At 38.7% G+C, this 26,577-nt stretch overlaps 1 protein-coding gene and 1 pseudogene across 1 annotated transcript; both read right to left on the reverse strand.

The window, feature by feature from the left end:
- Window positions 1-16,152: 16,152 nt before the first annotated feature.
- LOC147503189 (Pentatricopeptide repeat (PPR) superfamily protein) lies at window positions 16,153-21,534 on the reverse strand. The gene is given in 6 exon segments (XM_086607968.1): window positions 16,153-17,262; window positions 17,461-17,520; window positions 17,630-17,689; window positions 17,795-18,167; window positions 18,560-20,600; window positions 20,603-21,534. Coding segments are annotated over 3 exon segments (2,610 nt in total). The 5' UTR covers window positions 21,048-21,534; the 3' UTR covers window positions 16,153-17,262; window positions 17,461-17,520; window positions 17,630-17,689; window positions 17,795-18,043.
- LOC147503190 (protein NLP2 pseudogene) lies at window positions 16,397-17,155 on the reverse strand (annotated as a pseudogene).
- Window positions 21,535-26,577: the final 5,043 nt, after the last annotated feature.

Raw genomic sequence — 26,577 nt, forward strand, 5'->3', positions numbered from 1 at the left:
GAATGAGTTTGGGAGATACCATGGATGATGAAGATGCAATGTTTGATGAAGATGCTATGGTGGATGAAGTAAAGAAATGGGTAACGATATCGGCAACCGGATGGAAAAATGAGTATGTAAGAAAATAGACCCTCAGTAGCACATGTTAAAATTATATTAGTCACAACGGAAATGATGACAATCCTACTAAGCATTGCATACAAAAAAGAAGACAAAAAAAGATAAGACAAAATACATCGTTATGACGGAAAACGTAATAACATATATGATTATATACTTATTGACCTAGTAATATCATGGATTCTTATGTTGATCTTGGAGATGCATATTTTGCACCGATCGCTTTTAGGTCTTCTATTTGTTGGCCGAAATGATCCGAATGTCCCCTTGGCAGAGAGTACTGATTTGATTTTCCATTAGGAGAGAGCGCGGATTTTGCAAGGATCGAGAATGATTTTCCAAGATCTCCTCCTTTCAACATCATGCGTTGCTTGACGATCTTGGAAATCTCAAGAGTTGTGATGATGATATTCTGACGAGCGTGTAGTTCCCTCAAACCCTGATGAAGAAGTTTAATGCCTTCCATGGGATTAATAATGTTTAGTATGGCATTTTCATCAAATAAATGGTTAGAATTTGAGCTTGGGTCGTTCTACTCATCAATCAGAGTATCAGGGGTCCAAAAACCAACGGAGTAGTCTGTTTGGAGTACTTTTATATGTGCTCTTTGAAGGGGTGTCTCTGGAGAAATTATTAGATAACCCCAACGCATCATAATCTGCGTTACTAAAGTGGGTAGGGGTGCTGACCTTCTTGTTTTCTTGGTGATTACGTTCCAGAGGTGTTGGATTAGACAAAAGTCATCTCTTTGAGTTTGCAAAATCCAAAGTAGGTGAAGTTGAGGCTTTGTGACTTCTGATTGGTGTGATGTACCTACCACATTATGTCCCAACCAGTGGAGCACAACACGTTGATTCTGTTTCAAAGAGCGTTGAAGAACAATGTGATGTGTATTTCCGACTTCGTCATGAGATACGGTAACTTGTAGTAAAGTTTTTGCAGAATCAAATGATGACTCTTGAAAAAGGGACTCCTGGGTATTTATTGGGATTTGAAGTATGTCGGAGATCATTTCCTTAGTTAATTCCAATTGTTGTCCATAGGCATTGAAGTAGAATTTTCCATCTTCAGATCCGCTAAATTGGTAGAACATCAAAACCAATTCTCGGGAATAACCAGCTGCTGAATGATATAGAAGAGGCGTCCATCCGCGATGTATGATTTCAGTGTCAAAATAAGGAGAAAACTGGCCATCTTCGAAAGTTTTCAGGTAGTCTTTCTCTGCCGTTATTTTTCTTGGTTGATCCATTACTGAGGGAAGGATAGTGAAAATTGTTTGAATAAGAATGGCTGAAAAAGAAGAGATTTATAGCCAATCTATGAGTCCGTACCAAACTGAATCCAAGTGTAGTTAATGACCCATGTGATTATGAACAACATCAATGGGGATCCATAGTAAGTATTTGTCATGTCAGATATCCAAATACAATTAATGAGATGGTTGAATGTTAGAAAATACGGAGGAAAGTTTCACAGGGTAGTTAGACTTACACGTAATTTCGAAATGATGATCATAACTTCGAAGAATAAAATATGGATAGAATAATCGAAATGCATGTGTGACAAGTGTTATCGCGCATCCTTGTAGCGTCTTGCGATTTTCTCTGAACACCATGTGTATCCATTAATTATTTTGGTGAGTTTTGGATGGCCTTTCTTTGTTATGGTTTGGTTATTTATTTACTTATTTATTATTATTTTATTTTATTATTATTTTTTATTTTTATTTTTATTTTATTTTTATTATTATTATTATTTTTTTTAGAGAGGAAAAAAAAACTAATATACACAAATATTTAATACGGAACTTCTCCATTTAATAAGTAACCCGTACAAATGTGTGAGAATTATTTAACACGCCATACTAATATACAAAACAAAAGACAAAGAGATGGTTACATAGATCTAGATGTTCTGGATCATGTTATGCATGAGTGACAGCAAAACAATGATAAACACTGTTATCACGAATATTGTGATAACCCATTCGCGTTGCTCTTTTTCCCATCGCTCTATTGGATTCATTATGTTCAAGAAATTGAGGATTTGTGAAGAAGAATTTGTGAAGAATGAGAGAAAGGGGTTGAATGAAAGTGGAAAAGGAGAGTTGTATTTATAAGTAGATTTCTGACCGTTTGGCATCTGACCGTTTGGATCAGGCCGTTGGTGTCTGACCGTTGGGCTTTGAGAGTAGGCCCATGCATCAAGGAATATATGAGGAAGTACACTACGTGCATAACATAAATAATTTCTCATTCAAACCGTCTGGAAATACAAAATTATGAGAAATCAACCGATATATAATTTTTTGTATCACTAGAAAAATAAAAAATGCAATGCATAAGGGAAATAAATGACATAGTCATTCTTGAGCCAAGGAAAATAAACGACTCATCGAATCCTCCCGGTTAGCGTAAGATGAACCCGGTTTCTATGTCTTCCCCACGACGAACTTCGAGCTAAAATGGTCCGGTCCGAATGTGGCCTATAGGATCAGAAGTAACCGATCTTGGAATTGCCTGCTGATTTGCCATCATCATTCTCCTCGAAACGGCCTTGGCGATTTCATTTTCTTTGGAAGTCATTCCGGGAAGTAAGCATCTTTTCCCCGGCGAAGAAACATCCTGCGCATACTAGTATTCATGTGCCTCAAGGCTTCCATAGGAGTATTGATTCGGCGCATGGCATCTTCATTAAAACAGTCGGGTGGTGAAGGAGGAGGAGGAGGTACGTTATCACGCTCAATGTCATCTCTAGCTACTGGGTCCCAGTGGTCTAAAACACAAGTCTCAAAAATTCCAAAATTCTCGAAAGACCTTGTTTCAATGAAACGAGTAGCGGACTGGAACCCTAAGCTAAGCATAAGCCGAAAGTAACAAGTACAACGAAGAGGAGCCGACTTCGCTTGACGCGGGTCGTAAGAATATGACCCGTGAAATGGACCATACAAAAGTGTTCTTCCTCTCTGTAGGATCCACAGCAGGTGCAAGAAAGTCTTGTTCACGTCAGACGTCTTTGAAGTTCCAATGACGTTGTACGCCAGCCATTAAGTGACGGCTAATTGGTTACGTCTTAGCGAATGCTAGTACACGCAGTTCAAGCCAGTGTTGTACTCTCCCTCGAGAAGCGTGTCAAACATCAAATCCCTCGTGGTCAGATACTCTGACAATAACAGTCGTCGACTATCGAGTTTATCTAATCCGTGCGGTATTCAAAATCAACTCCAGCGTGAGTTCACGTTCTAACCCATCCGCGTAATCCAAAATTCGTCACCCCGGAAACCTCCATTGTTGTAAAATTTCAACACTAAATCTTCGAGTAATCGAAATGAATTGGTGCAATAGATATTCCCACTCTCTACTAGCAATTTCTTCATCGAAAAATGGGTGAAACATCCCGAATTGTAGAGATTTCGAAATTTCGCCAACCGCGTGATTCTCCTTTGTGGCTGCCATAAGCGTGGTGTAGATGATCTTTTAAGGGTGGAAATAGCTAGGATTGGTGGAGGAGATGGTCTTTGGAGGAAAGGGGTTTCAGTTTAGAGGACTTTGGCGCGTCGGCGTGTGTCGAATTCATCTTTGTCGAAGTCGCGTCTTGTGAGGGGTGTGGGGGAGACCAAGATCCGGATTTTAAGGGGGAAGAAATGAGAGGGGTGGACGCGTGGGTGCCTCGCGCGTGGGTTTTGTATACGGATCCGTGATTTTGGGTCGGGTCAAATATTTGGCCCAAGCCCAAATGAGGTCCAAAAATTCCCCCTATGTCCCGAAATGTTCCGAAATTTCAAACGTGGAAATTCGATTCATTTTAACTCCAAATTGAACGGATGAGATATCAAAACGATCGGCATTAAAAATGCCATCCACTAGAATATGACAAAATCACATTCAACATTTTTTTTTGGTGTTTATTTATGTACACATTTGTATACAAATGTACAAGTCGAGAGGAACGTGTCAACAACACCGGAAGTCCAAATAAAACAACACATCACAACAGCTTAATTCAGGCAACTTTCATGTCGGCTCGGGCTTAACCCAATCCAGCTAGACTGGTGGGCTTAACCTTTATGTTTTGGGGGCCTAGGGTTCGGGGATCGGTACCATCCCCGACCAATGTCGCAATGGTCTAATAATAATATTACCCTTAGTACATATGGTATAGCCTCAAACCGCCCGAAACAAATCACATAGAAAAAACTGATCGGGGGGGTTGGCACGGTGGAATCCATTGCCCGCACAAACTAGGAAATGTCCGATGGTGCATATCACGACTCTCTTTGGGCACCATGCTGGGTGCTAATAATAAAAAAAACGAGTATATACATGTTGAGTCTTTTTACGTCAGATCCTCAAGACGAATGTGAGTCTTTTAACGTCAGATCCTCAAGATGAATGTGAGTCTTTTAACGTCAGATTCTCAAGACGATTCCCAACCTATGGGAATAACGAGGGCGGCAACGAAGTTTATCCCTCCGCTGCTGCGTGTCGACAATAATATACCTTATACCGCTCATCTCTCGATAATAGATCAAGACACTGGACAAAAGCGTTGTTGACAATTCATACACCACCCCATCCTTCGCAAGACGCCGCTTTTCAAAAAAAGTACTACGACCATTACCAATTCGAGATGGGTGAGATTTTACACCAAATGATGAGTTGGAGTTCGCGAGGAAGAGAATAGAAAAGGGAAGAGAAGGAAGGAATTGAAATTTTTGGCACCCATTGTTTTCCGGGAGGCACGCTTTGCTCGATTATCGTAAGACATTTATACTTCGGTTCAAGTAGAGTTTTGTGGACTAAGGTTCCGCTTGCAACCAACCACACACTCTAGGGATTTTTAGAAAAGAAAATAGAAGAGGGCCCGACTACCCTAATGACATACTTTTCCCCGCTTTAAATACATGGAAAGAAGTACACCAAATCTATCTATTAGTCTATGTAGATTGGATCATTGAGAAGAGTCTCTTCGACATCCGGAGAGCGCAACTCATGATAATGTTTACCGCCATTTACTTGAAATTCGCTACCATCATTTACGTTTTTCACAGAGATAGCCCCATAAGGGGTGACAGCAGAGACAGTGAAAGGACCAGACCATCGAGTTTTTAATTTTCCTAGAAAAATGTGTAATATTGAGTTGTACATCAAAACTTTTTGACCAACTTTGAATTCTTTTCTCAATATGTGCTTGTCATGCACTCTTTTCATGTTGGTTTTATAGGATTTCGAGAGATCATAGGCATCACTCCGAATTTCCTCAAGCTCATTTAATTGCAATTTTCTCTTTTCGCCTGCCACGTTAGTGTTATAATTAAGGCTTTTGATGGCCCATAGAGCACGGTGCTCAAGTTCAACCGACAGATGACAAGGTTTTCCAAAAACGAGGCGATACGGAGACATCCCTATAGGTGTCTTAAAAGCTATTCTCAGATGCCCACAAGGCATCGATAATCGTAGAGACCGATCTTTCCTAGATGGATTGACAGTTTTTTCAAAATGGATTTGATTTCTCGATTAGAGACTTCTACTTGACCAATCGGTTTGAGGATGATACGGAGTTGCCACCACTTTGTGCGTGACTCCATATTTCTTTACTAATGATTCAAAATTTTATTGCGAAATATTTTCCCCATCACTAATTATAGCTTTTGGAACACCAAATCGAGAAAAATTTTCTTTTACTTAACAAAACGACCGCTTTATGATCGTTAGCACGACATGCCAATGCCTCAATCCATTTTGACACATAGTCAACTTGCTACAAGTATGTATAGGAAGCCATGAGAATTTGGAAATGGACCCATGAAGTCGATGCCCCATACATCAAAGATTTCCACAATTAGAATGGGATTTAAGGGCATCATATTGCGTTGAGTAATGCGACTTAATCTGGCGGGCAAAGAATTGCATGCTTTGCAATGCTCATGTGCATCTCTAAACAAGTGTTGGCCAATAAAACCACATTGTAGAACCTTGGTCGCAGTTTTCTTACCACTAAAATGACCACCACAAGATTGTTCATGGCGTAGGATAACACATCGTTGTGTTCCTAGTCGAATGCAACGCGGATTAGTTGGTCCGAACAATACTTGAAGAGGTAGGGATCATCCCGTAAATAGAATTTCACAGTTGGATAAAAACTTTTCCGGTCATTAAGAGACCAAGATAAAGGGACTTCCTCGGTAACTAAGTAATTTACTATGTCGGGCGCACCAAGGGGGACTAAAAAATAGAGTACAAGTGTTCATCCGGAAAGGAATCACGATAGGTTCGGTATCGGTATCAACATCACCGACAAGTCTTGATAAATGGTCTGCAACCACATTTTTGCTACCTTTTTAATCTCTAATTTCGAGTAAACTCTTGCAAAAGGAGAATCCATCGGATCAACCTTTGTTTTGCATCTTTTTTAAGCTAATAGATAACGGCGCCGCATGGTCGATGTAGACAATAGTTGGAGAACCCACTAGGTAAGGATCGAAACTTATCCAACGATATACAACGGCGAAACTCTTTCTCAATGGTGGTATAGTTATGTTGAGCTTCATTAAGGGGTTTTACTCGCGATAGTAAATGACAACCGGCTTATCTTCTCGGCGTTGCCTTAGTACGACTCCTATAGCATAGTCGCCAGCGTCACATTTAATTCAAAAGGTTTAGACCAATCGGTGGTTGAATTATGGGAGTGGTAGTTAATCGCGGTTTTAATATCTCAAAGGCTTGTTTGCAACCTGAAACCGAAATAAAAACGGCATCTTTAAGCGAGGAGATTTGTTAAAGGTCTAGCAACCTTTGAGAAATCTTGAATAAATTTCCTATAGAAACCTCAAGTGTCCTAAGAATACTAATGTCTCGAACTGTTTTGGTATAGGAAGTGAAGCAATTTTTTCTATCTTAGCTTTGTCGACTTCGATTCCGTCCTTTGAAATGATGTGTCCTAAAACTATTCCTTTAGTAACCATGAAATGACATTTTTCCCAATTAAGAACAAGGTTTTCTCTTCACAACGTGTAAAGATCTTTTCAAGATTTGATAGACGACTATCGAAAAGAATCTCCATATATTGAGAAGTCATCCATGAATACTTCCATAAACCGTTCAACCATATCATCGAAAATATGAAGCATGCAAATATTGAAAGTACTGTGTGCATTGCAAAGGCCGAATGACATTCGTCTATATGCAAATGTACCAAATGGACAGGTGAACGTTGTCTTTTCTTGATCAGCAGGGTCTATGACTATCTAAAAATAACCTAAATAACCATCAAGAAAACAGTAATAGGCATGACCGGGCTAAACGTTCGAGCATCTGATCGATGAATGGAAGTGGAAAGTGATCCTTACGAGTGACGGCATTAAGTTTGCGATAGTCAATGCATATTCGCCATTTTACTGGGATACGAGCGGAAATGCATTCATCTTTATCATTTCGCACAACTTTAATACCAGATTTCTTTGGAACCACGTGTACAGGACTCACCCAAACACTATCAGAGATAGGATAAATAAGACCCGCATCTAGTAATTTTAACACTTCCTCTCGGACCACATCTTTCATGGTAGGGTTTAGGCGACGCTGCGGTTCACGCGACGTCTTAGCATTTTCTTCCAAGTGTATGCGATGGGTGCACACATTAGGTTCAATGCCTTTAATGTCATCAAGGGACCATCCAATAGCAGAACGATGTTGTTGAATGACATTAATTAAACGAGCTTCCTGATCATCGACCAATTGTGAAGAAATAATAATCGGGTGACGACCATCGCATCAAAGTCATGCGATTTTAATTCGAATGAAGAGGTTTTAAATCGGGGGGTGGAGTGGGTATTAAAGATTCTTGAGGAAGGTCATCATCCATGTAGTAAAACAGATTGATGATCATCCAAGTTACTTGACATCACCGTTGTAGGGTCAAATAATGGTAATCGACTCTAATAACTCATTTAGTTCTTGTGTATAATCATCGCCCTCAAACTCGATTCGCTAAAGGAAAGAAATTGGTACACTTCATCTTTAGGAAAAAGAGTTTGTGAAATACTCTTTGAATGGTGTCAACCCCGCTGACCTCACCATCAATGTCGCTCGAAGTTGTTTCATCAACTTGAACACATTCACCTCGACCGAAAGATTTCGGGAAGGACATGGTCATGGAACCATCTCTACGCTTAATAAGAGCATTAGCGATGGCGAGGAACGGACGCCCTAAGATGATAGGAATGGAATCACATGCAACTTCAGATCCAAAATAACAAAGTCTACGGGATAGAAGAAATCTTGGACTTTTACAAGGACGCTTTTCCACAATTCCTTTTGGATACTTTATGGAACGATCCGCTAACCGTAGAGTCATGGTGGTAGGTTTGAGCTCATGAAGACCTAGTTGTTTAAATAAATAATATGGAAGTAAGTTCACACTAGCTCCTAGGTCTATTAGTGGCAAGAGTGTATTTGTCACCTAAGGTGCATGGAACCGCTTGGTCTACCGGGTCCTTGTATTTTACTATACCATTGTGTTCGGGTGATTGAGGGAAACCGCTCAAATGAGGAACGCTTTGTTGAGGAACATTAGTTCTCCTTTTTGTGGTGCACATATCTTTCGTAAATTTTGCATGTTTTGGTAATAGTTTTAAGGCATCAAGAAAAGGTAAGTTGATTGTTAAATTTTGAAAAGTCTCTCGAATTTCAAAGAAAATTCTCATCGGGTTTATTCTTTGCCAAAGCGTCAGCGAAACGGTGCCTTTAAGGAGGAATTTGGCAAAGGTGTCTACTTGCTTGCTTGTTTCCTACATCCGAGGTGTTGACTTTGTTGGATCTAGGGAATCTTCCGTGAGGTTCATTATATATTAGAAATAGATTCCTTGGAACCCTCTTTTCCTTTGGTTGATCATCCGCATAATGATCCGATTGTCTACAGTTTTCCGGATCGTAGAGTAGTGATTGCATGCACCTCACCTTGGTTGGGGGTGCTTGTACCAGTGGCATCAGGTGAGTTAAAAGGTCGTGGTTTGGTCGGTTTAGGGTTTGAACCGCTTGCGCAGGAAACGCTTTTCCGACTCTTTTTTGCTTCAATTGTTGAAGTGATTATTGGATAGACGTTAAAATTTGAGACCGTTAGTTCATGTAAGCTAAGAAAGTCTCGCTTTGTCCTATCTCAAACGGGTTCATTCGCAGTTGGCAAATGTAGTAGTTCACGATTATTCTTTGAGAAGTTGTTGATTATAGTTGGGATCCGGATTAATTTGGAACAAGGCTGCGATTGGTTTGATAGTTAGCATTGGAATTATTTTGAAATTGACCTTGTTGGTATTGTTGATTATTTTCTTGGCGGTATGGAATAAAATTGTTGGTAGGTCAAATAGGTGGATTAGCAAAACCTGGATGTTGTCTCCACGGTGCATTGGGAATGTTGAATGCACATGCCTCCTCCGATTGTTGAGTAGGGGAAGCATATAACAAGGGACAATATGCATCAGGATGGTCAGGACTAAGACAAAGGACACAAGGGGTGGTGTCAACGCTCATGACCGGGTTTTGGTAGTTGATCGCTTACTTGAACCGCAAAGGGCATCTACTTTTTAGTTTGGGATTCTATCAAATTTTTATTTTGGGATCGGGTTTTACCTCAAAAATAGATGTGGCCTTTGTAACATTGTCCTTTGATGACCGAGACGACTCGGTGTTCCCCGGTGTGTACCTTTTTTTCGCTTGTTTTTCAAGAAAAGTATAAGCTTCGGTAGCTCCTTTGTCCATGAAGCAACCGCCATTCATTATATCAAGAGTTTCTTTTTGATGATCGAAAAGACCATTAAAGAATGAACGAACAAGGATAGCTTTGTCCGGTTGGTGATGAGGACATTCTAACGTAAGATCAAGAAAAACGCGACTCCATGCTTCGTAAAAAGGATTCATGAGGATTTTGACGAAAAGAATTGAATTTTCCTCAAGCATTTCGGTTTGTTTTCTTCGAAATGTAAAAAATTGAAGCATGAAAGCTTGAACTAGTTTATTCCATGTGTCTATGGATCGTGGGTCATTGTCCCGCTAGCCAAATTGACGCTTTTTCTGCTAAAGTGAATGGAAACAAATGGGCAAGAGTTGTTCCTTAGAGATCATTTGATGGTGAAATGTTGTTGCCACTTGTTGAAGCCTCTCACGAAGATGATTGTAAGGTTTTTCGTGCTCCAAACCATGATATATAGGTAACAAACTGAAAACGTTTGGTGGGATACTGAAAATCACCGACAATGTCCTCAAGTTTGATGTAGGAAAAAGGTCCTTCCCCAGAATGCAAGATAAAAGTCCAAGAGGGGCTCTCTCTGCGGGTGGAGGATCGTCGGCCATAATGACAGAAGTTGATGGCGATGAAGGATCGTGATGAAGGTAATTAATGTAAGAAGAACAATTTTTAGGTGAGAACTTACGCAATTGCTTATCGATTTTTTCGACGATAGGTATGTTCAATTTCTTTAGTGGAACCGGACCTTTTTATCTCATGCAAGCATAAGATTAGATCTAACTTACAAAGGAATTTAGTAGGACTCGAATTTTATTATTATCTTAAGCATTAGAGTTGAACAACATATGCCTAAGCTGCTGCTAACGTAGGAGTGAAGCTAGAAATACGTGTGCATAAACCAACAGCCAGGTCACAAGAGAGGTATGAGGGAGGATTTCCGTGCAAGCATGGTTCTAATTAAGTAACCTCAATCTTTCAAGTTTCCTAGACACCATTGGAATATGATTAAGATTTATGGAATTAAAATTTATGCAAAGGCGGTATTAATTTTAATTTAATTTAATTAATTAATTTATTAATTTATTTATTTATTTTTTTAGAGATTTATGCAAGGGTTAAAATTCAAACATGCAAATACGATCTACTCATACAATACTAGGTGCAGTAGCATGTGAAGATACTCTACTCATACGTATAGCTATACGAATAGGCAAGCTTGTGTCATCGATAAATACTTCCATACGTACATGGCAAACATACATCAAGAATAATGATATGTACGCTTAATTTGTAAATCGATATTACGTAAACGTATATCAACAGTAACAGGCAAATTTGAATAACTCATACGTATCTAAATACATTAGCATGCGGAGATAGTATACATATGCAGATAAATACGACAAAACTAAACATGCAAGGTATTATACATAAACTAAAATACGACTCTTGTATTGCATAATAATTTGATTTCGACAATACTCATTGAGATTGCGAATGTCATATAGAGAGCAGTTTTACCCCGTAGGGTTTAGAAACAACTTACCCAACTCATATTTTAACCCTCGTTGGAATGTTCTCCTCTTTCTTGACAAAATCGACTTATTAGACAATACCGTGGTAATGCGATAATGAGAATACTAAACATGCAATAATAGACAGTTATACATATAAATATAGATAACCATGCAAAACAGTACCATTAGTATGTACATATACATTAATATGCAATTTATACCCACTTAATCGCATATAAATATTTACGGGCGTATTAATATAATTCATGTATAGTTCTAGCCTAAGACGTAAATAATAATCCATAAACTAATTTATAATAACTACGTACATGGCATTCATGCAGAAAAAATGAAAATTAAAAATAACACTGAAAATTTGAAACCTGTAGCTTCCCACTAGTCCGCCAAAAAATTGAAACAGACGTTTCAATCCGTCGACGTGATTAATCCCAAAAGATATTCGAATTTTTAGGTACTGGTGCAGATAATTAGGCCTGGCTATGGATCAGGGTGTATCAGTGGATGCTGACGGTTGAACATGAGAGGCAAAGGAAGAAATTCACCCGCGGACGCGGGTCAGTACTGCGCACGCAACTTCACACACGCGCACGCGTGTCAAGTAATTCAGAATGAGTTCAAATTTTTCCAGAACTCTTATAATTTCCTGCAGTGTACTCGCCCAGTCCTAACTTTTGGTACCTGGAAGTGCAACGAATTTTTTTTTAGCGAACAGGTCTATTGCGAGGGAAAAATCCGAAAAAATAACAAAAACGTAATAACGAACGAGAAGGAAAAAAAAAGAAGAGAATGGGGGTTCCCCCTTGATGTAACTTCCGATTTGTAGAACACGTTCTTTGGCTTTAGAACGGCAGCGGCGCCATTTTGATATTAGCTTTTCCTTACGTTAGATATTAGAATCTCTAATTTGGTACAAAAGCAACTCAAAGTTCCTTACTCACGATTTTCGTTTTCGTAAAGCTAAAGTAAGGAATCGAACCAACTAAAATCTAGGACAACTACAAATTAGTTATTACTCTTAGGGAACTAATGAGTAAGGTTATACTACTAATGTTAGGTTTTCTTTCCTACACAAACATTAAGAAAAACATTAAAGTTTGAAATCATGCACTTAATACAAAAATACAAATTACTAAGAAAAGGTGGAGAGCTAATCCTCCTCATGTGAAACTATCATTTAGTTGTTGATTTGAAAAGGTTTATTGATTCTTCCTAGACTCATAGACAAGCCCCTAATGGAAGAAAACTTGATCCCTAGCATGCATGGCTCACTTAAGAGCTCATACATGCTAGCAAGTGGAACCAAGCAATGACTTATCTCTAAGCTCATTGCTTTGATTCCTAACTAGACACTACACCAACTATCATTTTGGGATAGGATGTAGAGCTAGTTGTTCTTCCTAACAACCTACCAAACCAACAACAATTGTTTTTCCCTCACATGAGTTGGATTAACTCCCTAAAAGGGAAGTTAGCTCATGATCCTTGGGACAAGAAAATTACAACTAGAAAAACAAAAAGAGAGAGAAAGAGGAAGAAGATAAACAATCAAACTCACTTGCTTTTTATTTTCTAGAAGAAAACAAGTGTTTTCTCCATTAAAACTATTACAAGTTTTTCTTATAAAAACTAAAAACTAACTAACTCTTTTTTTTCCACTAAGGAACTAAAATAATACCATGTAAGGAAAATAAGTCAAGGGAGTAAATGGAGTGTCCCCCACCCTTGTCTAATTTCTTCTCAATTTGAGAGAAATCTCATTTCCTCCCACGTGAATCATCAAACCACATTAATTCATTTTTATCCACCACATTAAAACAAAGTGACACCTTGCCTTTTTTTCACTATTAACACCTAATCTAATTTATTACATGCAAGGTGTCAACTTTGCACCAATAATTTGTTATTTTTGTCTTGACATGCTCCATGATTGATGACTCATCCAATCTTGTGGCCCTGCATAGTGGGTCCATGTTCAGTCCAGTGGCGGTCCGGTATTTGGGCAGTTTTACAACTTCCCGCCTATCGTAGAGTTCATCATACGATTGTCGGAAGCAGCTCTCTTTGTCGATTCGAGTCCCGGGTTCAAGAGGTAGGAGCTTTGAAAGTTTGATGCTTCTGTGCGGATTTGGAAGAATTCATATATACGCCGTTCCTCGTGTTTTATCGCAGGTTTAACCAATATTTCCATGTTTACTGCAAATACCTGCAAAATTATGAAAACATATTTATTTCATGATTATTAAACACATAATTAACCAAATTTATATGTCTCAATGGGGTTTCATAATACACTTTTGGGTGCTTATCAGAATGGGCTAGAGACGAAGGGTTTTTTTCTCTATTTTTGTTATTTCGTTATTTAGTTTTAGTTTTGTTTTAATTTGGGCCCTTAGATCTCGAGATGGAGTGGGCGAGATTGGGAGTAGGCTAGAGTGGGCGAGATTGGGAGTAGGAGTATCCCTCCCCAAACAAGAAACACCAAACCAAGGATCACACTTTATTCGAACCTAGAAGATCACGAGAGTTCAACCTTCTAAGTACGTTACGTACTTGAGGAGTCATAAATGATAACTAGACAATCACTTTGAATAACCACAAACTTCAATACATAATGAAACAAGCCACAAGAACAATTTGGATAAACACACCCTATCATTCTAATTCAAGAAGTGTACAAAGACTGAAATTGGGATATTCTTCTGTGAAGCACATAACAAATAAAAACAAGAAACACCAAACCAAGGTTCACACTTTATTCAAACTTAGAAGATCACCGAGAGTTCAACCTTCTAAGTGCGTTGCCTACTTGAGGAGTCAGAAATGATAACTAGACAATCACTTTGAATAACCACAAACTTCAATATATAATGAAACAGGCCACATGAATAATTGGGATAAACACAAGAACAGAAAAACACAACAAAAACTATAGCAATGCAGAAAAAAAAAATGAAATTTTTTTACTTGCCTGAAACAGCTTGAACTATATTTGAGCAATGCAGAAGATATCTCACGTAGGTCCAGGGAGAGAATTTAGTTTGAAAATTTGGGGAGAGAATTTGGTCTGAGAATTTAGTTTGAGAATTTAGTTTCGATTTGTAGAGAAATGAAAATTTGGTTTGATAAAATTTTGAGTGGGCGAGACTGGAGATTTGTTTATATTTTGTATAAATTTCATTTTCGTTTTTGCTGGTGGGCGAGGCGAAGGGTTTGAGTGGACGAACGGTTTTCATTTTTTCTGTTTACTTCAGTTCTGTTTTGTTTTAATTTTGACCTTAGATTTTCAAGATAATCTCACGTTTTTTAGTAGGTACGATGTGGAGTGGGCTGGAGTGGGCGAAATTGGGAGTGTGCGTATCCCTCCCCTATAAAAATAGAATATGATATGATTGATGTCAAAAAAATTGAAAACCATTAAGAAAAAATGCACTTTTTATGTAATCTATCAATAAGATATAAAATGTTAGAACCTTGATAAAATGATAGAATCCTCTCAAAAAAGTAAAACAGTAAGCATTCCGTCGTGACAGGTTGTGCACCATGGTTTGACCCTATTGTGTCAATTGAAGAGGGAGCGACATTAGTTCCTCAGCTCTAACTCAAGCATATCAAAACACCAAGTGCTAGGCCTAAGCGCATGTCAATGCATATTTTGATAGATTTACATTGGCAAGCAGAACAGTCATATTAAATCTTCATTCCTAACGGACTGCTAGCTGACACTACGCAAGCAACATTGTTAGGCCACATTTGCAGTTTTAGCCAAATACTACAAGGATCTTAGCAGGAATGTTTTGCTGAATTGCTGGTCATATTATTCACTAAGGCTGTAGAAGTACTACATAACTTTGAATTTCGTTTTCACGATTTTACTCCTATTGCTAAGGAGCAAGTGAAGTGTACGGACACCAAGTTATTATTCGACCGAAGTGCCGAAGTAGCCTGCAAGGCATAACGTTAGCTTTTAGTCCCATATCGGCAAGATAGCCAAACGTTATTGAAGCAAGTGCCTATATATAAAGAAGGCAAAGCAACATTACAACATACTTACCTGGACGGGGTCAATCGGCAATCAAGAAGGTCTATGGCCTAGGCTAGTTACCTCCGTTGCACACGAACGTGTCCACCTTAATAGCGAACTTTCATTGTTTGGTTGCCTTACTCCTTTTAACTTCTTATGTCATGTCGTAGATGATCTTGATCTGGAAGGGATGTCATCTTGTAAGATTTCTACCGACCACTACATCGTTTGATCTGGATGGATGTGCAACTTAATAAAACTCAAATTAATTCTTACAGGTGTGATACATAACATAAGACACCATATTGAATCAATTTAACAAGAACAACTACTGACAGACCCAGAAACGGGGGTGACATAATCGTTTGATTTTGTTTAGCAATGATGAGATCGAGTTGTTTTGTTCCATACTAACTGTTCACTTTAAATTCAATGGTCGAAAGTATTTTGATCGGCATACCGCCAAACTTTCTATTGATGTTCTCTCTTATAGAACTTTTAACCAGCGAAAGTATACACTAGTATACTGCTAAGCAGTGGGGGTGAGCGGAGAGGAAGATGGACCCTCTACTCCCATAACACACAGGGCTGGCACACCATTACATCGAACATAGAAGCACCATTAAGATTCTGCACAATGCTGATTTTAATATAGAACATTAACAGAAGGTAAACATTCATAAAGCAGGGTATGCTTGCCAGTCCTTATTTGTTTGAAGTAACAGGTCAAAATCAGATTTAACTGTGCTATTCCTGATATCATTGCTGACAAAATGTTTGTACAGTTCCAAATCAAAGCAGCTGACAACTGATCATTGTCTCCATGCACTGCCATATGTGCAGCTCAATCTTTATAACCTTATACTATACTGTACTATACAGCTCTCTTCAGGCAAGAACTACAAGAACAATTGACAGCACCAAGCTGCATGTTCATGGAAAAGAATTAAAATAGTTCCTACGTATATCAAGATGGCTAAATGCTACCGAATGAACTTCCCAAGTTTGGCTGAGAAGCTTGGTGGACAGAAAGCTTAATTGTATTGGTCCGAGAAGATTTGTACACGTCTATGCATTCTTCCACATCGGCATCACATGTTAACAAGATCCATTCCGAGTCATCATCCAAATACTTGAGATCAACTCTGTTCATATATTCTATGTGGAACCGTTTTGAAACCTCTTGTTGTAGATCTTTATATCCCCAATTCGTTGGCATACTGAAACGAACCTTTTCTTCCCCGTAAGTGACCTTGACTCTAAAAGCATATTTGTCACAAGATACTTGACCATGATCTTCACTGAAGGATTTGTGGCTGTGAGATCTTTCCAGAAGCGTTGGTTCCTCCTGAATTGAGACGTGCAACTCTGCCTCACTCCGTGCTCTCTTCAGTACACCACCAAGGTTTTCCACTGTCAACGCATCTTCACTACATTGGTACTGGGCAATGTGTGGATGCTTCTGTTTCGCACTGGAGCAACAGAGGCTCGACTTGGAGCTCTGGCTACATGAAGAGGTTGGTGACTTTGATGCAGCAGCTGGAGGGCTGAATACACCATCCACAGCTTGATTTATTAGACCCCCAGATGGTGCTTTTAACGGCTTCAGCTGATCAGTCTCCTTTGATGTGGAAAACAGATTGCTTCCAGATTGATTTGGAGAAGTCAATTCAGAAAAGTTCTCATACAATGACCCTATTTTGAAAGCTCCCTCAGCCCCATGAACTGAATCCATAACAACCTGGAGTTTCCGCAAGGAGTGTCCTACTTTCTTGATCTTTCAAGAAGGTCATCGTTTTATGCCATGCTGCCTGCATATCCTTTTCAGAGTGGTCGGACAAACTGCACATGAGAACCAAGGTAACCACTGTAAGAAAAGCTACCAGTCTGATATAAAAACAATATGTCAGCAGATATCATACAGCCCATACAGGACTTGATCTCTTTAGTCCCACATTTGCTGGGCAAGCTGAGAACAGAACAAAGCTATGTAAGAGTTTGCAAATTTTGTGACTTGTTAAACATAGAAGAAGAAACTACCTTTGAGCTATCCCCTTTGCTTATATTCAACACACTGTCAATATTATCATTTTCCCCTTCCTTCATCAATATGAATAGAGCAACAGAGAATCATCAATAACTGAAACGCCAAAGCAAGCCAGTACAGGAAAAAAAAAATTATAAAGAAAATAAAGCAACAATATCTGACCTACAAGATATGCCTCTCCAAGACCATCTTTGTGCAATCAAATCAGTTCTAGGTTCCAATCTGCCAGAGGAATAAGTATAGTGAATGAACTATATAGAATTAGGTACTGCATAATAAAGAGTCAAAATAAAATTGTAAATTATACGACTGTAATCGCATGTTTACCACAGTGTCATACGCAACAAGGTTCATCTCTATCCTTTCGACTTGGCCCAATTTTCTCAAATCAGTATTAAGAGAACAGGTATTATTAGATCCTTGGGATAAGCTTTTCCGTTCTTGCATACAGCCATCTTATCCAGCCAGTTTTGTTTACATCTAAAAAGGATCATGTACTTATATTTGGATGAATAAAGAACAAATATTGTAGCCAAGTTTTTAAAGTCAGCAGAATCTCTTTCACCAAAATATAGGTTATGAATCCTCCCAGTAATCAGGAATTTCACGTTTTTGGCTTTGCAGACTTGATATAATTCCTTGACCCCACCCTTTTTGCACCCGCTTAAGGGCTTTAACCGCTATGCCACTCCCATCATCTCTGTGAAAAGAAGAAGAAATTACGCAGCTAAACTAAAAAGTAAGGCAAGTTACACCAAATGCAAAACTTCTAAAACAAACTTAGACTTTGATGACAGGATAATCATGTCACACAAAAGAGGGGCTTGGCCACACTTGTGATAACTTTTATGTGCATTTGGTGTGCTTTTTGAAGAACTGGAAGAGGAAAAAAGAAAAAGAAAAAGAAAAAACGGCTCAAAGAAAAGCATTATAGATAATAGATGGGGAAGTTAGTCTTGTACTATGGTCCACTGAGGTTCTTAGTTTTCTACTTTTCTGGGCATCTCATTCGACCTAACCTTGTACTTTTACGAAAAAAGAATGAAATTATAAACAAGAATATGAATCATATTAGCCTTAAAACAATTGTACCTGTTCAATATGGTCTGCCAATCATTTCCATCTATTTGTGGTTTCCCACGGTTCAATGTGTTCTTATTTGGTTCCTTGTGATGAGTTCTTTTCATTGCCCGTCCATCTGAAGCCATCCCCATCATCATCTCTGCAAGTTCGTCCGCCTCATGCTTGTTTCCATTTTTACCTAGTGCATCGATCAATGGCATGAATGATGCAGGATCAAACTGATATTCTTTATCAATCATCTCGTGGAGTGTGCTGCGGGCTTCCTTCAATTTCTCCTCATTGCAAAGCCCTTCAATCAGATCTTTGTATGAGAAGCCTCTAACATCAAAGCCTCTATCCATTGCAGCTATAAATACTTGATTAGCCTCTAATGTTTTTCCACCAGCAAGTAATTCATTGAGCATTATAACATAAAGTGCTTCTTTGTGTCCAAACATGCTTAAAGCAATTTCAAACACCTCTTGAGCTGCTCCAAAAACACAATCCTTACAGAAAGCCTTAATTAATAAATGGAAAGTGGTAACATTAGGAGTGACTTGACTCTGCAACATTTTGTCCAAGAACGAGGTTGCTTCTTTTGTGCTACCTCCTTCACACAGAGATCGTATCAGATTATTGTACGTGAATACATCAGGAGGAACCCCTTTTTCTGCCATCTCATTCATCAATTGAAAGATTTCATCAATCTTTCCTTTACTCCCTAAGCCCCATATCAATGAATTGTAACCTCGAGTACTAGGGTTGCAACCCTTTTTTTCCATGTCCCTTAGAACTCGGAAGGCAGATGAGGTCTTTCCTTGTTTACAGAAACTGTGTATAAAAGTATCATAGATAACTGAATCAGGGCCCACATTTTTCCCAATCATCTCACTAAACTTCTTTTTAGCTTCATCCAATCTCTCAGCTCTGCATAATCCATCAATAATGGTAGTATACGTAACCAAGTCAGGAATGCATTTCTTCCTGTTATTGGTGCTATCAACTAATCCAATAAATGAATTACCCAGGTCACCAAGGGCAGCACTTCCATGGGTCCACATCCCATTTAAAATCTCAATAGCCTTATCTAATTTCCCACTTTTACAGAGACCGCCAATAACAATATTGCAGGTAACAGTGTCTAAACTGTATCCTCTCTCATTCATCTTTTGAAGCAATTTCTCTGCTTCCAAAACCCTTCTTTCTTTCCACAAACTCTGTAGCAAGATATTGCAAGTGTAAGTGTTAGGAAAACATCCATTCCTAGTCATCTCGTGAAGAATATTATTGGCCTCAGTGACCTTCCCCTTTTTGCAATAACCATGGAGCAAAGTACTATAAGTTACCGTGTCCGGTAAAGTTCCATTATTTCTCATCAATTCCATCATCAACCTTGCATCATAGATCATCCCCTTCTTGCAGAGCCCATTGATCAGAATGTTATACGAGTAAATATTTGGACTTATCCCCTTCTCAATCATCTCTTGTAACACTGATCTCGCCTTTAACAGGTTCTCATTCCTCACCAAACCCAATAACCATGTATTATAACTCTCTAACGTAGTAAACATACCATCTTCTTTCATCGATTCAACCAAAACCTCCGCTTCCTCCAACATTCTCTCCTTACAAAACCCTTCTAGCATTATATTAAACGTAATAAGATTAGGCCTAGGTAATCCCAAGTCATCATCCTTCATCTGCATATCACTAAAAATTCTATAACCTTCTAGAACTTTCCCAACGCTACAAAGAGCAGAAATCCTACAATTAAAAGTAACAACATTAGGACTCAACCCATTCTCTCTCATCTTCTCAACCAACATCTCAGCCACACCAACATTCCCTTCCTTGCAAAAACAAGAAATCAAAGTATTAAAAATAACCATATTAGGCTCACACCCGAAACTCCCCATCTTATTAAAAACCTCCAACGCCTCCGACCCAAGGCCGGCATTACAATACCCTTTGATCAAAATCCCAAAACTAAACACATTCGGACGACAACCCTTAACGGGCATTTTATCAAACAAATTTGTAGCATCTTCCAAGCGTCCCGACTCAGTAAAAAACTAATCATCAAATTAAACGTATACGTCTCCGGTAAAACCCGAGCTAATAACATATCCTTGTACAAGCGAGAAACACAATCTAGTCTATTTTCCTTGAAAGATGATTCTAAAAGGACATTGTAAAGATGTATTGAAGGAGGCCGGGTTGGAAAATGTGATCTAAGGGAATCAAACTGGGAAAGGGCTTTGTTTAAAAGGCCGGATTTAGCGGAGGCTTGAGTGAGGGTAGTAAGGTAAATGTATGAAATGTCGGGGGGTTGAAGGAGGATGAGGTTATGAAGGTGGTCGAGTTGTTGGAACATTTTGGAAGAAATGAGTATGTGAGTGATTGTGGGGATGGAGTTTGAGAGGGAGGATGGAGTCTGAGAGGTGAGAAGGTGTTTGAATAAATGCCATGCTAATGACGGCTTGTTTTTCTGCTTCAGGAGTGCTTTTCTGAGTTCCATCGTCCAGACTCCACACTACTGCTGTTGTTTTACGTTTTCAATACTCCATAATTGTTGATGACCACACTTGATCTGTAATTGTCGATTTTTAACAACTAATTTGCAATCCAACATTCCAACCTAGCTATGTTATAATGTAGGATTAGTTATTTTTTGGATCAATATATTATAATGTGGTTGAATCTTTAAAGTATCTTGCATGGTTGATCTGATAAATAAGAAGTTTTGGTGTCTCTCCAGTATGTTGGAAGACTAAATTTCTCTGTATTTATAATGAACTTTACAATATACAAAATAGAAACTTTCTCCTTCTGCGAGTGACTTCTTCACCAAGGATTACAATAAGGAAAAGTACTTGCTACCCAATGGATACAACAAAAGGAACAACCAAATCAGTTGAGAAAAGAAATAATTGCATCACAAGGAAGGAAACACTTGTGACTCAAGTCACACATAGCCGTGTGTGAATACTTCAACACTCCCCCTCAAGCTGAGTGTGTATGTCAATAACACCCAGCTTGCCGATCAGACGATGAAATGAATCTGCTCCTAACGGTTTGGTGAAACAATCTGCAATTTGATTTGAAGAAGGCGATAATGAGGTCGCGACAAGTCCTTTTGAATCTTTTCACGAACAAAGTGGCGATCAATTTCAATGTGCTTTGTCGCTCATGGAAGACTGGATTTTCAGCTATATGTATAGCTACTTGATTATCGCAGTATATACCGATGGGTGATGAATGATGAATTCCAAGATCCGAAAGTAGATAATACAACCATTGAAGCTCACAAGTTAAAGTTGCCATAGCCGCGATATTCAAATTTCAAATTGAAGAACGAGATATTGTACTTTGCTTCTTTGTCTTCCAAGAGATAGAACTGGAGCCAAGAAGAATACAATATCTTGAGGTAGACCGCCGAGTAATTGGGCATCCCGCCTAATCAATCACAAAACCATGCAAGTGAAGAGAGTTTGTTGATGACAAAAAAAAATCCTTTATTGATTGAACCTTTAAGATAGCAAAGAACTCGAAGTCTTTGCCTCCATGTGACTACTTCTTGGAGATGTCATGAATTGACCGAGAATGCTAACAGAATAAGTGATATCCGCCTAGTGACAATCGATATAGATAAGTCGCCCAATAAGTCGGCGATAAGAAGTCGGATCGAGGAAGCAAGGTGCCATCATCGAGGAGATAACCGTATATTTTGTTCCATAGGAAAAATTGAAATACGACCACCACTCAAACCAAAGATCTTTGAGAATATCCAGAAGATATTTTCTTTGAGATAAAAATAATCCTTTACGAGAGCCGCCACGATTTCGATACCAAGAAAGTACTTAAGACGTCCAAGATCTTTAATGAAGAATTTGGCTTCAAGAAATTTCTTAAAAGCAGTGTGATTACCGGATCATCATTCCCAGCTTATAACAATATCGTCAACATAAACTACACAAAGGTTGAGGAGGTACCTTTGTTGTTAGTGAATAAGGAGTAGTCCGACCTTGATTGAATGAATCCACTGAATAAGTCTTTGAAGAGAACTTTGCAAACCATTGACGTGAAGCTTGCTTTAAGCCATATAAAGACTTATTTAGCCTACAAACTTTATTCTCCCTTTGTCGCAAAACCCGTGGCAAAGTCATGTAAACCTCTTCATCAAGATCACCCTCAGAGAAAGGCGTTATTGACATCCAATTGATATAATGGTCAATTCTTAACCGCAAAGAATGACAACAAAGTACGAAAAGTAACAAGTTTTGCAACAGGTGCAAATGTGTCATGATAGTCCAACCCTTCCACTTGATTATAACCTTTGGCCACTAACCCGGCCTTATATCGCCCCAATCGTCCCATCGAATGATACTTGATTTTGAATACCCATTTACATCCGATTGGCTTCTTGTTGGAAGGAAGAAATGTGATACTCAAGTATTGTTTTGTTCAAGGGCCTCTATTTCTTTTGCATTGCTTTGCTTTCGCCATTGTGGACACTTTAATGCTTTGATTGAAAGACTTAGGCTCTTCTCTAGAACAAACATTGGAAAGAAATGCTCTATCTTGCGAATTGAAAAATTAGAATTGGAGAAAAATGATTCATAGGATAGGGAGTACCATTGACTTAGAATTGGAAGCGATGGATGAGCTATCATGAGTGGCATTGTTACATACATAATCAGCAAAGTTTTACAGAGGGGCGACGATCACGTGGTGGCATATGCCTTCCTTGATCATCAAGAACAATAGCAGGTGCCACATCAGGGAGTTCCAAGTTGTCGACATTAACAACAAGTTGTCAGCGGTTTCTTCCTGCTAGTATCGATCTCAACTTCAACCGGATTATGAGAGTGATTCAAATGTCAAGAACATCATTATCATTCAAGGGAAGAGGAATAACACAAGGTGGTGAAGAATCGGATTTATTTAGATCACGAAAAGGAAAAATTCCTTCATAGAAAATAACATCTCGTGAGACATAAATAGAGCTACTAGTAATATCAAAAAAATACGATATCCCTTTTGACCATGGGGATAACCAACAAAAATTCCGTTTGAGCTCTTTGATCAAATTTGTGTTTGATGTTATTATTGTGAGCGTAACAAAGACTGCCAAACACTCGTAAATGTGAGTAACAAGGCTTAGTATTAAACAAGACCTCATGTGGACTTTTACCGGACAAAAAGAGGTGAGGGCATTTTATTTATGAGGTATATCTTGCGGTGAGCACACATTCACCCCAAAATTTTAAAGGCAAATGAGCCCAAAACGTAAAAGCACGAGCAACCTCAAGGAGGTGACGATGCTTGCGCTCTACTACACCATTTTGTTGTGGTGTGGCCACACAACTTCTTTGGTGGATAACACCATGATCTGAGAAGAAAGACTGCATGTCATTAGAAAGAAACTCTGTACCATTATCAGAACGTATCTTTTGGATTTGTGAGAATAGTTGAGGACCATTCCCTGAATACAGTGTATGAATGTCAGTTTTATATTGTGTACTAACCATGGCAAAGAAGGATTGTAATAATCTTTTTGTTTCAGATTTAACATGCATCAAGTAGATCCAGGTACATCGACTATAATCATCTACGATAGTCAATAAATAACGAGACCCATTTAATGAAGGATAAGAAAAAGGACCCCAAATATCACAATGTATTAATTGAAAAGGTTCACTAGTAGTGATATTACTAGAAGGAAAAGGTAAACGGGTGTTGCGCTTAGCTTTTAGCTTGGGACAAACTTGACAAACACTTTTATTTGAACACAAAATAAACGGAACATCTTGGCTTAAAATTTCTAAAGAACGATAAGACAAATGCCCTAAACGCCAATGCCAAAGATCGATACTAGGTGGCTTGATAACCGCTAAAGTTTGCATTTAAGACTGAAAATAATATAACCCTTCATGATAGCTACCCCGTCCAATCCTCTTCTTCGCTAATGGGTCCTAGAAAACACACCGATCATGTAAAAAATCAGTTGACAATTAAGAGATTTCAAATTTGACTAACCGACATGAGGTTGAACTTGAAAGATGGAATGTAGAAAACATTTTCAAGCTTAATAGTAGGTGCGAGAATAACAATTACCAATATGTGTAACTAAAGAATTAGTTCCATCCGTAATTGGACATAAGAGGGCATGGAACAAGATTTATATGAAGAAAACAGAGACAAAGAATGACACATATGGTTTGTTGCACCAAAGATCTATAATCCAAATAGAACTAGGAGGAACAAGAAGAGCTATACCGCTAGGTGAGCATTAGAATTATTGCTACCTGACGAAAGCATTGCAAGCAACTTATTGTATTGTTCCTGAGTGATAACTGGAGGATTCACAATAGGCTTATCTTCAAGTTTTGATGTTGAAGCAGATCCAACGGAGTCCCCTGACTTTGGAGGAAACCCATGTAACTTGTAACAAGTAGATTTCCAGTGCCCATCCTTACCACAAAATTCACAGTGCGGGCGTTGTCGCGGTTTTCGATATCCTCCACTTTGGTTGTTGCCAAAAACATTAGGCCGGGGCTGAGGACTGTTCATATGAAATCCGGATTTTGTGGTGTTGAGTGCTGCAGCTTCAGGTGTAGGAGACAACATAGAGTGAATCTCTTCTTTGTTTCTCCTCTTGGCGTACCAAAAGAATAGATTTTTGTGGCATTGGGAAAAGGCTCCATTAACAAAATCTGACTTGAATAGCCCGAAAAACGATCGTGGAGACCTTGGAGAAATTCCATTGCTTGATCTTGTTGAGTTAAGTTCCATGTTAGCTTTCCTATTACCGCAAGAACACGGATGAATAACACATAATGAATTGAGTTCATCCCAAAGAGATTTGAGTTTTGTAAAATAAGCGGACCTGAGCGATTCATCTTGTTTTAGTGATGCAATAGATCGCTTCAATTGATAGATCTTCGAGCATTAGATTGTGAGAACCGCTCCTTCAAATCAGCCCAAACTTCGCACCCCCGTTAGCATACAAGATATCTACTGCCGAATGTCACTAGATACCGAAGTTTCGATCCAAGAACTAACCAAATCATTACAACGCTCCCACTTATGCGGTCGGTTTGAGATTCAGGTTTTGAGATTGTACCATCCACAAAACCCAACTTGTTTTAGCACGAAGAGCCATCGTTACAGCTTCGAACCCAAGTTCCATAATTGTCACCCGAGAGATGGAGAAAACGAGAATAGCGGAGGGGCTATCAGAGTGATGAACAAAGAAAGGATCATTGGTTAATCCTTGATCATTGAGAGAGTTGTTAGAGGACAAATCAGATGGTGGAGTTTTGTGATTGTCGGGCTTAGTCATGATAGCTAGCTAGAGAGGACTAAAAAAATAGAAAAGAGAAAGGATCATTACTTAGCTCTTGATACCATGATAAATAAGAAGTTTTGGTGTCTCTCCAGTATGTTGGAAGACTAAATTTCTCTGTATTTATAATGAACTTTACAATATACAAAATAGAAACTTTCTCCTTCCTCATGAAAGTGACTTCTTCTTCACAAGGATTACAATAAGGGAAAGTACTTGCTACCCAAGGGATACAATAAAAGGAACAACCAAATCAGCTGAGAAAAGAAATACTTGCATCACAAGGAAGGAAACACTTGTGACTCAAGTCACACATAGCCGTGTGTGACCATTTAAACATATAGAAACATTGTAATTTTCATCACCAAATCCGAATCTTTAAACAAAAAAGTATTCACCTTAGTTTTGTAAATAATCTAGTTTGACAATAAAAAGGTTGTATTTGAAGAATTGTTAATCAATAAACTCAGTTTTAAATGATAAAAAAGTAAACTAATGCCGTCATTGGGACTCAGACAACATATTGTAAGGGACATCCTCCCTCTCAAGCGCGTGACATGCACACTGTCTATATACAACGACTCCGCCAATTCAACTCGACTCTAAACATACCAACACTTGCCCACTCATCAAACTAGATCAGTTCAGCATCAATGGCTTGTTACTCGACTTTATCTCGTGACGTCATCACTTGTCACTC

This window comes from Coptis chinensis, chromosome 4, assembly GCF_015680905.1.
Source record: "Coptis chinensis isolate HL-2020 chromosome 4, ASM1568090v1, whole genome shotgun sequence".
Classification (NCBI taxonomy): domain Eukaryota; kingdom Viridiplantae; phylum Streptophyta; class Magnoliopsida; order Ranunculales; family Ranunculaceae; genus Coptis; species Coptis chinensis.